This window comes from Protopterus annectens, chromosome 11.part0 (assembly GCF_019279795.1).
Source record: "Protopterus annectens isolate FY-2018-M chromosome 11.part0, PAN1.0, whole genome shotgun sequence".
NCBI classification, from domain to species: domain Eukaryota; kingdom Metazoa; phylum Chordata; order Ceratodontiformes; family Protopteridae; genus Protopterus; species Protopterus annectens.
In genome coordinates this window covers 444,331,838-444,351,062 of record NC_056745.1, presented here as the reverse complement: position 1 = coordinate 444,351,062, position 19,225 = coordinate 444,331,838, and the positions used below count along the sequence as shown (strand labels likewise).

The 19,225-nt window shown below is 37.9% G+C and overlaps 1 protein-coding gene across 4 annotated transcripts in view; it reads left to right on the top strand.

Moving 5' to 3' along the window:
• Positions 1-19,225, top strand: part of FRMD4A (FERM domain containing 4A) — a 1,911,200-nt gene that overhangs the window by 588,114 nt on the left and 1,303,861 nt on the right. For all 4 annotated transcript variants that reach the window (XM_044087941.1, XM_044087942.1, XM_044087944.1 and 1 more), the window contains exon 4: positions 7,249-7,341. In XM_044087941.1, coding sequence (XP_043943876.1) covers positions 7,249-7,341 — 93 coding nt within the window. The remainder of the gene's footprint in view (positions 1-7,248; positions 7,342-19,225) is intronic.

The window sequence follows — 19,225 nt, the reverse complement described above, 5'->3', positions numbered from 1 at the left end:
AAAGAAATCAAAACTAGTGCCCTCACAAGAGATTATATTCCTGGGTGCCAGCTTGAACACAACGGCCCAGATGGCTTACCTCATACCAGACAAGCAAGGACAACTGACTCAATACTTTCAGTTGATGGCAACAAAGACCCAACTCCCTGCAAGAAAAATTCTGCAGGCCTTGGGTTACATGGCATCCTGCATACTACTAATTCCATATGCCAGACTGCATATGAGGAAGCTACAATGGTACCTAAAGAATGTATGGTCTCAACACTATCAAAATTTGGAAACAGTTATACCACTAATCCCTTGCCTTTAACAGGAGTTTCAATGGTGGGCTGAAGCTTGTCACCTCAACAAGGGACAGCCTTTTACACAGCCCACAGCCAGGCAAACACTGACAACAGATGCATCGGATTACACCTGGGGAGCACACATGGCAGGCAAATGTATTCAGGGCACGTGGCCCGCAGAACAAAGGCATCTTCACATCAATCAAAAAGAGATGCTAGCTGTACAAAATGCCCTTATAGCTTTCAAGGACCTGCTGCATCCAGGACAACTACTGCTAAAGACAGACAACACCACAGTTATGTGGTACATAAACAAGCAAGGGGGCACTCACTCCTACCCCCTATGCAGACAAGCCATGACCTTGTGGAACACAGCTATAAACCTTCAAGTTCATCTGCAAGCACACTTCCTGCCAGGAGAGAAACACACTGGCAGACGACTTGAGCAGAAACATCATGGATCCACACGAATGGGAATTGAATCCACAAATATTCAGAATGATAACACAGAAATGGTGGAGCCTGGACATAGATCTGCTTGCATCCCCAATAAACTGCCAGCTACAAAAATTCTGCACAAGGAGTTACCATCCACAAGCATGGAAAGTGGATACACTTTCATTCAGCTGGGAGAACCTACAAGTATACGCTTTCCCACCACTACCTCTCCTGCCAAAGGTACTCATAAAAGCCAGGCAAGAAGAGCCAAAGATGATCCTGATTACACCAGACTGGCCACGTCAGCATTGGTACCCAATCTTAAGGAGGTTAGCACAAGAACCACCCTGGATTTTGCCTCAAATCCCACATCTGCTGACTCAGCACAACAATCAAATACTACACAGCCAGCTAAAGATCGTAAACCTAGCTGCATGGAAGATTCCTCAGTCAAGCAAGCAATGCCTCTCTCCAAGGCTGTTATGGATGTCATTCTGGAGGCCAGAAGGCCTAGTACCAGGAAAGCCTATTCGGATAAATGGAAGAGATTCTGTGCCTGGAACCAAGCTCACAGCCTTGACCCTCTTGTCCCAAACATTCCTCAGATACTACAATACTTAACTGAGATTCTGGACAAAGGCTTCTCCTTCTCATCCATCAAGATCCACGCCTCTGCCATCTCTGCTCATTACAACAGGGATCCACCAATTTTCTCTAATCCTCTGTTAAAACAGTACCTCAGAGGGGCTAAAAACATAAGACTGCCCCGTAGAGCACCTACTCCAACTTGGGACCTCAACTTTGTTTTGGAAAAACTAACTTTACCTCCTTTTGAGCCAGCTAACACAGCAGAATTAAAATATATCTCTTGGAAAACTGCTCTGCTCCTGGCAATAACATCAGCACGAAGGGTTTCAGAATTACAGGCACTAATGGCAGTGGAACCTTTCCTCATTTTCCACCAGGACAAGGTGTCTTTAAGAACTAACTCTACGTTTATGCCAAAGGTGGTATCCAGTGTGTCTCTAAACCAATCTATTCACCTGCCAACTTTTTATCCTAAACCACAGAATAAATGGGAGAGACTACTGCACTCTTTGGACATTCACAGGCAGTTACGCTTCTACTTGGACAAAACCAAAGCTTTCAGAAAATCTGAGCAATTATTGGTAGCATATACTGCAGGAGCACAGGGAAAAGCCATTTCAAAACAGACTGTCTCAAAATGGATAGGACATTGTATACGTTTCTGCTACACATACCATGGAAAACCTGTACCTAGCAGCATTAGATCTCACTCCACCAGGGCAACAGCCACTTCAACTGCCTACCTCAGACCTACCAAGGATATTTTGGAAGCAGCAACTTGGAGTTCTGTACATACCTTCACCAAGCATTACCATCTGCCTCTATACTCTAAATCCAGAGCTGGCTTTGCCACTGCAGTGCTGCAGGGCCTTATAGCCACCCCTAATGCCTTATAGAACCAGCCACCCTACCTCAGCTTTGGGATTCTAACCAAGTGTAATGACTGCAACAGTGTAACACGATGAACATAGTACAGTTTTGTACCTACCATAAATGTAGATGTTCGAGTGTATACACTGTTGCAGTCCAGATTACCCTCCCTCCTTCCCCTCTTACTGGCTGGTATGTACCTATGTGTTCTACCCTTACTACCTATGGGAAGTATTTGCTGGTAGCTGTAAGTTGTTTTTTTTTTTGCTTTTCTTATGTATGTTTTATTAGCAATTGGAAGTGCCTACCTATTTAGAGGCACCTAACATCTGGGGCAAGAAAAACTGAAGAAAATGGCGTCAGCTGCATCTTATATACCCCTGTCGCACTGACGTCAGGGAGGAGGCGACAGCAACCGACGCCGGACCAAGACTTTGGAACTCAGGCCAACTGGGGAACCGCCTGATGGCAGGATAACCCAAGTGTAATGACTGCAGCAGTTTATACACTCGAACATTTACATTTATGGTAGGTACAAAACTGTACTTTACCACGCATTCTGAAGTTTCTTCAGAAAGCTTGCCGACTGGGGTGCAAAGTGATCCTTATTGCCCCATTCTGGCCTTGCCAAGTTTGGTTTCCCTTCCTTTGGTCTCATCTTCTAGCTCCTCCGTGGATTCTGGATCCCTCCACGGATCTAATCTCTCATCCTTCAGGTGCTTGCCCATCCAACCTGGACAGCCTCAAGCTTTCAGCTTGGTTGCTCCAGTTCCTTTGATTGCCAGGACTCCCGGTCTTTCATCCCCTGTAAAATCTATACTAGTGGCCTCTCTTAATGCTTCCACTAGGAAAGTTTATTGCAGTAAATGGAAGCATTCTTCCATTTGGGCCTCTCACAGGCACCTGGATCTTTTTACAGCCCCCTGTTCCAGTGGTAGATTTTTTGATTAGTATCTTTCAGCAAGGAGCTAGCTTCTCCATGGTGAAAGTACAGTTGGCAGCCATTTCTAATTTTCATGTTGGGGCAGATAACATCGCTGTAGCTTCTTCTAGGCTGTGTAAGGCTTTTCTTAAAGGCACTTTTCTTTTGCGTCCTCCTGTCAAAGATTCGGTGCCTCCTTGGGACCTTACCTTCGTCCTCCAGGCATTGGTGGCTCTCCCCTTTGAACCTGCAGCTTCAGTGGATCATAAATTTTTGTCTTGGAAGACAGCCTTTCTAGTGGCCATTACATCAGCCAGGAGGGTTTCTGAGCTTCAGGCTTTGTCTGCCATGCCTTCTTATTTGGTTTTCTATAAGGATAGGGTATCTCTCCGTACAAATCCTTCATTCTTACCCAAAGTGGCATCTGAATCAAACATTAACCAGTCTATTAATCTACCCATTTTCTTTCCCAATTTAAAAAAAAGGGTGAGTATAAACTTCACTTGTTAGATATTCATAGACATCTTCGTTTCTGTCTTCATAGAACAAAGTCATTCCGCAAGTCCAACCAATGTCAGTTTCCTTTTCCAAACCTTTTTTGGGAAAGGCCATTTCCAAGGTTTCCTTAGCTAGATGGATCACTCTTTGCATTTCGTATGTTTACAAAGCAAAAAGTTAATCTCCTCCTGGTATAATTAAAGCTCACTCTACCAGGTCCATGGCGACTTCTGCTGCCTTTTGGTCTAGGATTTCTTTGGATGACATTTGCGCAGCAGCAACTTGGGCAAATCCACATACCTTCATTTCTCATTCTAAATTAGACCTGATTTCCAGAGGAAGAGCATCCTTTGGCTATGCGGTGCTCAGGAATATCCTTCCAGGAGGGCCTCCCAGGATTTAAGTAGCTGGGGACTCTGTCCCACAGGTTGCAGATAAAATTAAGTTAACTACTTCAGATAAAGAAGTTATGTACTCACCATAACGTTCCATCTGAGTAGTTATACTTCATTTTCCTGCAACCTTCCCTCCCTCCCTCCGTCCCCCTGACCTTATCATATCCATAAGTATGTTGGGTTCTTTGGGCTGAGTTGCTAATGTGTATAGTTGCAGCAAACTCTATCTGAGGGAAGGCAGGAGATGGTGGTGCATTATGGGTAGGGGAGGAGCTCAGAGCTTGGAGCAGATGCTAGAAAATAATTTGCCGACTCAGATCCAATATGGATCCGAATACCCACAGGTTGCAGAAAAATGAAGTATAACTACTCAGATGGAACGTTATGGTGAGTACATAACTTCTTTTTTGTGATGAATAAAGGCTTGTTGCTTTGGAACACTACCCGGTTTTCATGATTTTTGAAATATTTAAGACCACTAGTTTCTTTGTTTTTTATTCCTGTTGTACATACACATGCATATATTCATAAACGTATATGTATAGCATTTTATATACATGTTATTGTATTATATATTTGTGTGTATTAATTTCTGATATGTCAATACTGTCAGTTATTTGATTTAAAAATATCTAATAAACATACACTAATATCAAAAATAATTGTCATAGGACACCACACCTAAATATGTGTAGTACAGGAGTAGTATTAATGTTAGATGCCATTTGTTTTATTAAATATGATAGAGGTTGAAGAGTGGTTTGTACTGGATAAAGAATGACTTACCGGGTTTGCAGATCTTGGGACTATCTTTGATTTTTTTCAGTGGTCACTGAGATCAATGCATACTCTCTTGGGGGCTTGCTTTTTTCCCCAGTGCCATGTTGCCATTGAGTTAGTATATGTTAAGCAACAAGGGGTTTGGGGGTGCAAGGATGGGCTTACCTTGTACAATAAACACTTGATGCAAATGTGATATGTTATATTGTTTCCATTTTAGATGTTTGTGAAATGTTATGTTCTTATTTACAGCAAAGTATTTAGATCTTCAGAAGCAGAACTGAATAAAAGACATCACTGGGCAGTGAATCTAGTGTAATGTAGGAGTCTTCAATGATATAACTTTAGAGACTTTAACTCATTACATCCAAGTGATGTCTCCAGGTGCTTCTACAGTTAATGCCTACTGACGCCTCTAGGTGTCAAATATTGCTTGTTCATATTTGCATCAGTAATTCCAAAACCATGCTATGTACAAGGTTTTCAGAGATTTCATCTTAGTTTACACAATGGCAAAGTCAACTGCAGTAATATTCGACCTCTGTCTAGTATAGGTAAATAGATATTAGCTGTTGATGTCATGATATTCATTTATATAGATATAATTTTCACATTTTTTCTAAATATTTCAACAACCAAATAACACAGAATTCCTTAGCCTAATATGAAAGCTCTCCGTTAGATGAATAAAATGCTACTTGACAGCACGTGTGTGGTGTCTGAGATATTGTAAGTTGTTTACAAAATATTACAAATGTAATAGTTACTGCATTTACTGTAACTTATAAAATTCAATTTAAGACCTAATAAATATAGTTTGTGCTGGTTTGCCATTTATACTTTTTTTATAGCCCCTGTGGTTCCAGAAATATGAACATTTGTTTGAAATGTGAGGATATAATTTGATTCTGTCAAAAGGATTGGGCTCCACCCATTGGAAGTTACAATACAAACTTTCTGAGCTCCATTGGAGTGAAAATACCTCTCAACTGTCCAGATTTTCGCAGAATGTCCAGAATTTTGCCTCATATTTTTGATTTGTTCCTCATAAATTGTGTTTTTTGGCAAATCACTGGGATGATCTAAAGATTGAAGTCACTAAATGTCTTCAGTTCTCCCGTTAGGGGTCGCCACAGCGGATCACCTGTCTGCAGATGATTGGCAGTGAAGTTTTTACAATGTCGAGTTGCCAGCCAGGCGCCCAACCATCACAGAAGGCACACATACACACGCACCTACTGCATGTCTTTAAAACTCATTCGACCGCAGGGAAGACCAGCAGACTCTGCACAGAAGGCACTCCAGCCGAGAATAGGTGACAATGCAAACAATTGCACCACCGCGGCCTATATTAAAGTCACTAAATAATGACATGCATTTGACTTTCAGACTTCATATCCTTGAGAAAAATGCATGTTAACCCAAATCCTGTTATTCTAGCAACTTTCTAATTTTATAAGAGCACTATTTAAAATGTGTCCCTATTTTGGGGCCTTTGTCCCCTCATTGTGTCAGGCTTTGTCCAGATGTCTTGCACTAAGAGATTGAGAGGTATGGAGTGAATGAGTTAAGTAAGATTGTAGTTTTAATGATCTGCCTTCTTGAGGCGAAAAAGGACATAATTTAATATTTGTGGTATTTTCTCTGTAAGTGTTACCATTGTTTTTTGTTCCAGCTCTGGATAACTGCAAGAATGAGTTAAATATCCATTGGTGTGTGCATGTCTCCTGTGATGAACTGGCATCTCTTTGAGGACTATTTCTCTGTCTTGCTTTTGTTGCGTACTACTTGCTTCAGAATACAGTAAATCAAGTATTAGAAAATAAATGAGTTAATTTATCTGACCTAGTAATACAGAGGAAACACTCTGTTGCTTAGATGACCAAGCCTGAGGTTAGGTGGATTTCAGTAAACAGTGGTAGGTGTGGTTTTGTACTGCTGATAACAATAGTTATCCACATCCCACCCCCATCACCTAGCCTTCACTTCTATATGGAACATTTAAGGCTTAAGATCAGCTGAGGAGGTAAAAAGGTAACTATCCAAATGAAATGTTACCACAGTAAATCATGGTGCCTTGGTTCAAGTTTTCATATTTACTTTGCAGTAGTAGAGTTATATTGGAAAGGCATGTATTATACCAAGTGACCATGTCTAATATGTCCTTATTTGGAATGGAGTATGTTAATTACCAAAACAATATTGCATTAATTGTTCACTTGTCCATATCTTAATACTTGAATGTGTGTTCATTTGATACTTGTGAAGTATTATGCAGACAGTGCAGAGAGGGTCTTGCTCAGTTTCACATAGTTAACACGTAACAGTTCAGACTTCCATGCTTTTTTATACTTTGTCCCATGTTTTCCTAACGTGTAAAATCAGGTTTCTTTCATTTTTTCTTTGTTTCTGTTTTTTTTTTTTTTTTCAGAAATGCGCTATATCTAATGCGTTTATGCATCTTATTTTACAGGTGCCACTATAGCTGGCTGCAGTTGGACCGCAGAGTATTAGAACATGAATTCCCCAAGAAGTCTGGACCAATCGTGTTGTACTTTTGTGTCAGGTTTGGCTTCAATTCTTTGTCTTTTTTAATTGCTAGGATGTAGTATACAGACTATGAACTATTGGCAGAATTTATAGGATTGAAATGTGCTTTCTTTTTTTTTTCCCCAAAAACATATTTATTAAATTTTGTTAATAAACATGGACATAAAGTATTAAAAATAAACAATATAAAACATAGTAGCTATTTACACTATATACAAACATCCATGGTAAACATTTGTTTTATCCAAGAGAGGTAATCAGTATTTATCTAACAATCTTTCCAATTTTTGGCAAGCTAGTGTTTTGTGTGTTACATTTGATGATCTCTGATAAATAGTTTGCATTTCTTTTTTACATATGGATTTTGCTATTGAAATAAACTTAGTAAACATAAGATCTTGTTTATTTTTCCAGTTCAATGTAATTATTTTTCGAGCAATAGCTAGAATGCTAGAATTAACCAAAGAACAGGTAATTGTTGTCTAGAAATTGCACTTGGGGTAGGGACATTGAGTAATATCAAAGAGCTAAAGAGCTAGTAATTTGACAGGCTTTTGCGAAATGTCTAAAATCACTCCAGTATTGTGTGAGAGCTCTACATTCGATGAACATATGAACCTAGTTGGCTTCAAGAATATCACCACACCTCTAGCATTTGCTTTTATTACTCTTGGTTATAAGGTCAATTCTGTGTGGAGTGTAAAAGCTTCTATGAATAAATCTCCAGGTATATAGTCTCCAATGTAAAGATGATGAAGTGTTTTTTATTGAATTTAATAACTGTTTCTTATTATCGTTAGATAAAGGTTCGCCATTAATCTTTATGGAGTAATTACAAAAAGCTTGGTCAAAAGTAATCAAGTCTTCTCATAGGATTTTATATATAGGTGATATGCTTAATTTATGTTCAATGTTCATTGAACTACACCATATGAATAGTTGTATCAATCTTGGTATAATATCAGTTTCCAGATTTATTGACACACTCACTTTATTTTCAACAAATTGTCTTAAAGATTGAATACAAAGCCAATTATCTTGACAGACATTATTGCTGGCTAAGAGAAAGTTCATTGGTTGGATGTTCTTATTGTCTATAAACTGGTGCCAAAACTTTTTAGATTATTCTCTTTAAGATTCCGCATCTTATTAATATTGAAGGTATCTAGGCAAACTGGTGTATAAACTATGGGAAATGTAATGGAAAGGTGTTCTTTAAACTATAATTGTCGATTATATTTTTTAAAATATAAAATATTTGGTTTATACCATGTGAGAAGTGGCTAAATTTCTTATTATACAAGCAATATTCACAGAGTATCCAAAATATTTTGTTAATTCCAAAGATTTCCTTAAACTGGGTTTCTGAGTTCTCAGAGGAAGTTATGTGTATTTCATGTAGTTGTTTCCAGCTAGAGGTGTATATGGATGAAATCCAGATTTGGAATATAATTCTGTGTTGCAAAAGCCAATCCCATTACTGTCCCAGGCTCTTAACATGCCATTTATAAGCTATTCTTAGTATCTTTGGGAGCCATAGAAAAGTTAGTAATAGGGAACCTATTTGTTTAATGAATTTCTTAGGAGGAGGTAAAATCAATGGTTGTATGTAAAATAAAATCTTGGGCAAAATAATCATTTTTATTAATGTAAGTCTGTCTTCCATGGTGAAAAACATTTTGTTCCACTTTTTAGTCACGTCACTGATTTATAGCTACCAGTTTAGTGAAGTTAAATTTAATAGTCTCATTCCACTTATTCTTAATACTTATTCCTAGATAATCTATTTTATCATTTCCCCAGTTGAATGTATTGTATTTTTGCAAATTGCTATTTATTTTCTTATTGATTAAAAGTGTTTTTGTTTTATTTTGATTAAAATTGAGCCCCGAGATTTTTCCAAATAGAGTTATGGCATTCACAATATGTTGTAAAGAGCCTTCAGTGTCACTGGATGTTAGTAGAATATCGTCAGCAAAAAGCTGAACTTTTGGACAGCATCCCTCATTAACTTGAAATCCTTTGATATTTGGGTTATTTCTAATAAATGAAGCAAAAGGTTTCACTGATAAAGCGAAAAATAATGGGGATAGAGGCCAACCTTGTCTAGTTCCCTTATAATTTTTTACTGGGGATGATGGACATGAACCAATCTTAAATGCTTTAGAATCACTATAACTATTTAATATCAGTTTAGTGAAATATGAAGTAAAGTTAAATTCTTTAAAGATTTTTTTGTAAGTATGACCAACTAAGAGAATCAAACACCTTATCAATATCCAGGCTAATAATAGTTAATTGTTTCTTGGTTTTGTTTGCAATGTCTATTAGAGATAGTAGCTTAATAATATTGTTGTGCACTTTTCTATGTAAGATAAAGCCAGTTTGATCAAAGTGTATTAGATTGGGTAATATATTCTTTAGTCTTTTGGCCAGGATAGACATGAACATTTTATAATTGATATTCAACAATGATATGGGCCTATATGATGTACATAGTTGGGGTCCTTACCTTGTTTCAGAATGGGGGAAATTATTGAGTACTTCCATGAGGGAGGGAACATTAAGTCTTGTTTAACCATGGAGAATGTGTTTAATAATAACTTTATTGTGTGCTCTGGAAGAATATTTTATATTTTTGGGATGATCCCATCTAACCCTGGGGCTTTATTATCCTTCAGGTTTTTAACTTGTTCTTTCACTTCTGCTAAGGTTATTTGTTTATTTACGGTACTATTTTGTTGTTTTGATAGTTTAATCTTGATATTTTATTGTAGAGATTTATCTATTACATCATCTGAATCTAGTGGTGATTGCATGTCATTGATTGACCGATAATGATTTCTAAAGGCTTCTAATATACCTCCTGAATTGGTTGTTCTTTTTACTGTGTTATTATTCTTGTATTTAATTTCATTAATGTTATTTAATTTACTAATTTGTTTGGATCTGATGGCTAGTTTATGTAAATGTCTGGGGATTACTGAATAGGACTGTAGTTTAATCTTTTCTAAGCTTATAGCAACCTTATGATTCAATATTTCTAAATATTTGTGGTTTTACTTAGAAATTTCAGTAAGTACTGCTTTATCATTTGATTTTAAATTTAGCTTCAACTTATCTATTTTGGCTTGTAAATCAGAAAGTTCCTTGTCTCGTTCCCTCCTCCTTTGAAAATACCAAGCTTTAACGCCACTAAAGATGTGAACTTTTAATGCATCCCAGAGTATATCTGTTGCTTCACCATTATTGTTGTTTTCCATAAATGCATTTATTTCTTTTAATAACCACTCCTTAAAACCTTTTAACTTAGTAACAGAGGTTGGGATTCTTTGAAAAATTATCATATCTTTTTTCGCAGTCAAGCTGAAGAAAAAGGCATGGCGGTCAGAGAGTGGACATGACTGTATCGCAACATCACTTATTTTAGAATAAAGAGTGTTAGACACAAAAATCTTATCAATATTAGTTTGTGTGGCAAATTGGAAAGAATAATGAGTGTATTAAAGTGAATTTTGAACTCTTAAATTATGTATGTCTCTAAAATTCATTGAGGCTATAAAACTGTTTACCTTTTAAGCTTGTGTCATTAGTTTAACCTTACTATTTTTAGAGGTGTCTTCATCTGATAACAAGCAATTGAAATTTCCCACCAGAATAATTTCTCCCTTTGCATGTAAAGTAATGAAGTCTAAGTATTTCTTCACGTGTGTAGTTCCTAGACCAGGAATCCAATATGAGTTTACCAGTGTGAAGCATTTCTTATTAACTTCTAGCACTACTAAGCTTAACATTCCATCTGTATCTGAAAATGTGTTTAAAATTTTAGGTAGTGTATAAGTATTGTTCCATAGTATAAGAGTACATCTCCTTTTGGCTCTAAAGCAGGAATCTGTGAGAACTGTAAAACCATTAAATGAAAATTTTTGCAAATCCCTTCTCCAGCAAATGGGTTTCCTGAAAGATTATCTGACCTCTGTGCATTTTAATGAATTTAATTAAACCAGCTATTTTGACATTGTTATTTAAGCCATTAATATTTAATGATAAGCATTTATATATCATGTGTTGAAGTTATATTTAGAGCATCAATAATACCTTCCAAGTATAATTCTTGAAGTAATTCATGAAGTTATGTATCATGGATGTGTCAAAAATCTTTAGAAACAAATTCTGAAACCAATAACTAAGAAAACATATATACATGGAACCTAAAGTTCCAGGTTTAGTTAATAAATTAACCAAACCACCCTTTAACACCATCTCACACACCAAAAACATACATAAATAGCTTTTGCTTTAAATGTAGTATATACAAGCAGTAAAGCATTTCTAAGGTAACTCAAACAAATATGAACATAAAAAGTCCATTAGGCAATCGCAGTGGATTTGTATGTAATATTGTGTAAACCACTACTAAGTACTGGAAAATAAGGAGTCAGTTTCACCAATTAACCTAGTTACTTTATCGGCATAAGCTTCTAATACCTATATATTTTATACCTGTATTACAGTCTCTTGTGTTTATAACTGTAGCAATTCAGTAGTTATACCAGTTTACTTATTTCCCCTTCCCTTTTTATACCTTTATATGTTCAGGTAGACTGGTAGTCATGAATGGAAAGAAGAAAGGGAGGAAGAAAAAAAAGGGGGGGTACCATATGTTGGTCTATTAATACTAATTGAACAGAACAGATTGATCTAGAACATTTTGGCAATCCATTCCTACAGTATATGTGGTCATACAAAGATTTGAATCATAGCATCATAACTATCATTGCAACTGAGTCTGATTATATTGCTTTAAATCTGCATCAGTGAGAATACCTAATATAGATTAAAGTTGCTTAAGCATGAAAGCAACAGAAGGAAAAGGAGACTCAATCCTATATTTATCTTTGCATTCACAATATTAAAGAAATTGGTTGTAGTCAAATATTAATATATTATAATTTAGGGCATGCTATGTGCTTTCTTTGTAGTTACTGAAAGCAGTTATTTTAAAAGATAAGTGACTAGTCCCACCACTAAAAACTGTATTTTAATTGCTGCATGGTTTGTATAGGTGTGGTTACCAATACCTACTCTACTGTATTTTTGAGGCTCTTTACCTCTAATATGGAAGTGTGAAAATCGCATTTAAATAGCTCACTTATCCCACTCTCAAAGGGGTTATTTAACACAACCCCGATTTGTTTGTCTGCAAGGAATTGTATTTGTTCTTTAATCCTGGGAAAATGAGTGAATATACTTAAAGCTGAAATCCTTTCAACAACAACAAAAACTTTGTAATCCAATTTAATTGTCTTTCATGTATAAATTCACTGTCGTGGAATCCCAGTGGACTTTTGGTTATCCTGTGAAGCATACTATTATGTATGTATGTTACCAAAACGCAAGCAACATTCTTTTTTTCTGCAAATATGTCTTTATTGAAATAAAAACATTATTTTAATATTTAACCATTAATTGTGCAGTCCTCGTGCACAACGCATGAAGTACCAGCATTTGAAATTCTAACAAAATAAGTGTAGCATTATATTGCTTAAAACCAATCCCACTGCTTTCGTCTCTGCAAAGTTAACACTTCACAGCTGTTTATAAACTGATATCTTGCTGTCATCACCACCATTAACTTGATTTCTTATATAAGATAAATAATACATTACAGATTGCTTCCTTTACCCTTGGCCCCATACCCTTGCACTATATAAGTATGAAACAGCTTTCAGTATTTTGCATTTGTTACAATTTGTGGATAACTTTACAGCCTTCCTATCCAAATTCTCATCTAGTCTCTGGTAGCGATGTATCGTATTCCAGTTTTTAAAACATCTTAATGTTTCTTGTTCACCCACATGATACTTCAAACTTGACCCATTTTACAGCAGAAAATTACATACTCTTTTATTATCTCTCTCCCTTAACTTCATTTCATTTATTTGTTCCTTTTTATCTTCCTTACCGTTTTCAAGTCAGGTACTTTTTTTGTTTCCTCCCTTTTTTTGGCTGCAGTTAACAGCAATAGTATCAGGTCCTTTATCTCCTTTAAAGTAAAAGAAAATAAATGAGTGCTAAGTCCCAAGTAGACTGAATAAAACTCTTTTAATAACAAAATAAAACAGCTGGTAAGCACTTTCAAGGTACAAGCCCTCTTCATCAGACAGTTGCAAAAGGCAAAATGTACAAATTTAAATAAAAAAACACCCAATCAAAAGGCAGCAAAAATAGGCAATTAATTAATAATGGTAATGAGACAAAAACAACCCAGTGCTTAAAGGGACGGGTGTACAAGAAAGGGTTTAAGGATACTGCTCCATTTAAATCAGGTTCTTTATCAGCCTGGAAATACAGAATCCATTTTTGTCCACAAGCTTCAGTTCTACTCCTCATGTCTCCCCCCCTCTCACTTTCATCTAACAACTCTAAAACAAAAAATTTAAACGTGCTGAGAACCTGAAGTCAAGATACATTTTGCTAAGGCACTTTTCTTTTTTATTCCTAATATCTCAAATGTGTTCCTGTATACGTTCCCTGAACGTACGATTGGTCTAAATTATGTAGTATGCCCCACATATGGTACAGAAACAATAATAGACTAAATTTTGTTATTAAATGAGTTTTATTCAGCCTACATTGGATTTAGCACTGATTTATTTTCTTTTATTTCTTGTTTGTATCACTGCAAAGACCTTTTGTCCAGTTGCTTATTATTTCTAGAGTTCTGCCTTTATTTCCTTTGGCTGATTAACTTTCACCCAACTTAGTGCAACATTTCTTTCATTAAGGTCCTATCACACCCATTAAAATGTTAAATGTTGATAATGTGCTGTATACCCTTTTTGTAATCCTGCAATGAGGGCCTTCTCAGAATAAGCCGTGTATTAATTAAACAGTTTTGATATGTGTTCTAAAGAAATAGTCATTCTGTAAACATCATTATCCATAAATCCAACTTCATAGCAGTTTAAAGTATATAAAATAAAATAATAAAAAGAAAAACACTAAACATCAACTTTCAAATGGAGCAATCCAAGGGTCAGTAACAACTACCATCAGTTGTTCCTTGAATAGCATTATAGAATGGCTGCTGTCAGTAAGTCCCTGTATTCAAATTTGCTGTTAACCAAATAATCTATCTGATATGCATTCTTTGAGATATACTACCCCTTAGTGGACTTGTCAACTAACATGCACAGCTCAGTCATCAGAGAGATAACTCTGGGTATTAGAGGCGAGTCCTTTGATTTCCAAAAGTTTTGTAATTGATTTTTTTTACCAACAGTAAAGGATAGAACAAACACACTGACTTAGGAAATTTTCTATCATTATTTCCAATCCCAAGAAAGAATAAAACTGATGTTAAGGATAGTGAAGATCCCCAATTTTTATGTTTCATTATCTGCAGATAAAGCCAACTTTTCTTGAACGCCATAATGATTATATCCTTGAATTTCTGAGTCCCCTATTTTCTTTGCCAACTAAATATAATGCAAATAACAAAGGGGAGAGAGGACATTCCCTCCTGCTTCCTCTGTTCAGACACAAATTATCAGAGGAACCCTCCCACTTCGATTTCTGCCTCCAGTCCCTCATATATCCTTTTTGTTAACATTATTATTGTATCAGGAAATGCAAATGCTTCTATTGCTGTACTCATAAAATCCCAGTTTACTCTGTCAAATGCTTTCCTTGTATCAAGACCCACTAATTAACCGCTGTATTTTCTTATATTCTGCTTTCCTCTAGATCATTGTTCTATTGACAATGTTTGCCTCCCATACAAAAAAAACACATTGAAACAGGCCTTTGACTGGATCAGATAGGTCTTTACCATCTTTAGGTATTACAACCACCACAGTTTTTTCCAAGTTATTGGTGCCGTGCCTCCTATTAAAATACTGTTAAAACCTTCCAGATCTTTATCAATATCTTCCCTCGTATCTTCCAAACTTTCATTGAAATACCTTCTATTCCTAGCGATTTTCCTGCATGTTGTCTATATATAACCATTTTTTTTCATCTCCTCCTAACTTGTTAGTTGTTGAGCCTCATCCACCTCTGACCTTGGCATATTTAAGTCTTCCATAAATGCTTCCGTTTTGCTTTTTCTCGATTTCCCCGTTTCAGTCCTTTATACAAATTTTCATAACATTTTTGAAATGTCCTTTTATACCTGTACAGGATGTCTGGTTATTTTTCTTGCTATAGGCTTCATAAGTTTAACAACTTTTACTCATTAACTTCTCAGATGTGGATCCCATCTTCCACTTACATTCTGTACTGATAGGGCGGCCTCGCATCCCTCCTCCTCACTCTGCACGCTTATATAGAGAGGCCTCCTTGGCTGCTGGCTGAGCTGGCCCCAGGATGCACCACCACTAATCCCCCAGATCTTGTTTGTTTGTCCGCATCACACATCATGCAACTTGATTATATAATATTGTTAGATGTCAAGATCAAAACATGTGGATTCGGATCTTTCTGATATCCTCCTCTGATCTCCGAAGAAGGGGAACCCCAAACATCTGAGTTATGGGTGAGTACATAACTAAAAGATGTTATGTGATCAGCACCTAAATCCGGTGGGCTCATTGGAAAACACTCCTGAGCACTGTGGAACCAAATGAAGACCATGTAGCGCAGCACAAATGAAATGTCACTAATAGCAGAATGAAAATGAAATGCTAGGCCATAGCCATAGTGTAGAGAATGCTTTGACAGAGGTGGGTAAATCTTTTTGTTAGAATAAAAAAAGCTTGAGTAATACAGTCCCTGATCCATTTTTGGCAATAGTGCTTTGTGACAGCTTTGCCCAATTTGTTGTATGGAGGTGCAGGATGAGAGATCGGAGGTCTTACTAGAGTAGCACCTGAAAATTAGAGATGCTGCCAAACTGTACCTTGGAGGCCATAAGGAGCAATTTAAGATCATTTTGCCCCAAGAGAGATGCCTCTTGAATCACCATTTGCTGAAAATTTGCCACTGTTATATTCAGTGACCATTCATGAGGAGAGAGAGGAGGATTCTTTTCAATCTCTGTCGGCTATCACATTGGACTTGCCCGGTATGTGTTCCTCAAAGAACCAGAAGCCACTGAAAGAATTTCTCAAGTGTACCCCTCATGCAACCTAGAAGAAAATATGGAGTGATCCTGACGGGACATGGCAGGACCATTCTGGCTGGGGGCTTTGATCTGGGAAGTAAGTGTGGAATTTGAGCCTGTGAGGCTGTAGTATCCAGTGTAGGTCTAGATAGAGATAGACCAAGCATTGAGTTTGTCTCATCTCTACCCCTATGAATCTTTATGCGGAGATGGCAGCAACACAGACAGACTTTAGCCAATTGAAGGTGATTCGGAATTGCCTAGTGGATATAGTGGCTTTGTAGGCTCGGTAATAGTAGATGCTTTGAGGTGGCAGTTAGGAGCCGCCCTAGAGATACAGAAACACGAGTAAGTCCCTAATCCCATCTCTGGTGGGGACCCGGAAGCCTAATAAATAGTACTGGCCTCGCAGCAGTTAAGAAAGCGAGTCGAGCCGAGGGATCGGCTCCAGCCCATCAGTACAGAATGTAGAACCCTTTCTGCTATATAGTGGTTCCTTTCTGCTTTCTGTTGCCTAAATTGACGTGCTAGAAGATGTTCTTCGTGTTTCAATGTTGCAGTCATTACATTTGGGTAATCCTGCTGGTAGGTTGCCTTCAGCCGGCCTGAATTCCAAAGTCTTTGGTCCTGCGTCGGTTTCTGTCGCCCCTTCCCTGACGTCAGGTCGTCAGGGGTATAAAAGAAGCAGCCGACGCCATTTTCTTCAGTCTTTCTTTCCGCGCGGTGCCCGAAGCAGAATCAGTTCGCAAGTGCCAGTCGGCCGACTCCTGAGATTTTCGTGTTTGAGTTTCAGATCCGAAGTTTTCAATAAAACTAAGTACCCCGTTGAGGAAACTTTTTTCTTGCTCCAGACCAATGTCAGAAAAAGTTAATAACTGTATTTCTTGTGGAAAGCAAATACTTCTTAAGGATTTTCATTCATACTGTATTCCTTGCCTGGGCCCTGATCACGTTACTGGTTGTCGGTTTTGTGCTAGATTTAATCAACGCACTATTAAGTGTCTGTATGATTTTGCTTTAAACTTTTTTGGACGCCGGTTTAATTATCCTGAAATGTCGTTGGATAGCCATCCGACTACCGGAGTTTACAAAAAACGCAAAGAAAAGGATAGAGAAAAATAACCGAGGCCCAAAACCAACGACTAAGCTTCTCCTAAGCCAGTCGCCGGTTCTCAGTGAGACGCTTTTGCAGCCCCTGACGCCCGCTACTTTAGAGTCGCAGGCCACTACCGACTCCCACGTGGAGTCGCCCATGTTGCTGGATACTCAAGGTATTGGAGCCTCGGACGCTAATCATTCAGATGGGTCCGGAGCCGCTGAGCAGGTACTGGCTTCTGAGGGTGTATTCAGACCTAAACATCTTTACATTAAAATGACTTCAGCTTCAAAGGCAAAGACTAAAGCACCTTCTAAAGCAAGGAAACAAACTCAAGAGCCACGTGGACAGGCCTCTATGCCCAAAAAACAGATGCTCAAAATGGCCGAAGACTTGATTCCCTTTATCAGTAGTTCCCATCCCCCTCCTGATAAGAGGCCTAGGCAAGACACTGACTATGAATATTCAGATCAGGTTTCTATTTCTTCCGATTCCTCTTCTGATCAGGAATATTCTCTTCCCCCCTATGAGGATTCGGATGCTGAAGAATCTATACCTTCAGCATCTTCTCCTAAGGACTATTCCTTTGGGGAAACCTTGCATACCATGAGGGAGCATTTCCACTGGGAGAGCCAAGATTTTTCAGCACAGGCCTCTAGCCATTCCACCTGTGTTAGACATTGTAGATGATGTGTTTTCGGAGTCTAGTCTGACCCCTGACTCCTTAGCCGCCCCCCCCCCACCCCCAGCTCCTGTTAAGCCTGACAGATATTACAGGGTTCCTGACTCACACAAATTTCTTTTTAAAAACCCTGATGCTGACCCAGAAACTATTTCACAGGGTCCAAAGGGAGTTAAGGCTTCCACTGCAAAAAACCCAACCCCCTCTGACAGAGATTCAAGGGCACTGGATAGATGGGGAAAAAAGGTTTACACATCTGCAACTTTGGCTATAAGGGCCTTAAACTGTCAATTTCATATGCTTAAGTATCAGCAACATGTCATGGGATTGCTTAAACAGAAAATGTTAAATTCTGAATGTGCAGAAAACAAAGAAATGCAGGATTTATTGTATTCAGCAGAACAAGTTGGAAAACATACTTTGCAATGTGGTTTTGATTCTTTGGAGGCCTCCTGCAGGGCCGCAGTTACGAGTTCAAGGAGGCATGCTTGGTTAAAGGAACAAAATCTGCCTGATCATGTTAAAGTTAAATTACTAGATGCACCTTTATAGAATGATACTTTGTTTGGTGTTAAGGTAGAATAGGTGTTAAAGAAAATGTAGGACAAAGCTAAATCTATGCAAACTATCAAAGATTTTTTACAAGTACAACCACCTAGGTTTAGTAGACACTGGCCTACAAAAAAATTGGTCCTTTCCTGTGTCAGACAGACCTCAAAGGGGCAGATCCCAGGCGCAAGGTTCTTATAGGCCCAAGCAATGGGGTGCTTCTACCGTCAAAGCTGGAGAAGATAGATCACAAACATACAGAAAACAGTCCCAATGACTTCCCCCTGCTTGCACCAAGCACTTATCTTCTGGCAGCACCCTTAGGGGGAAAATTAGCACTTTTTGCTCAAAATTGGCACATCATAACCCAGGACAAGTGGGTTCTAAACATAGTGTCACAAGGCTACAAGTTCCATTTCCATACTCTGCCAAAGGCAAACGGCTGGCCAGATGTGCCAAAAAATCAA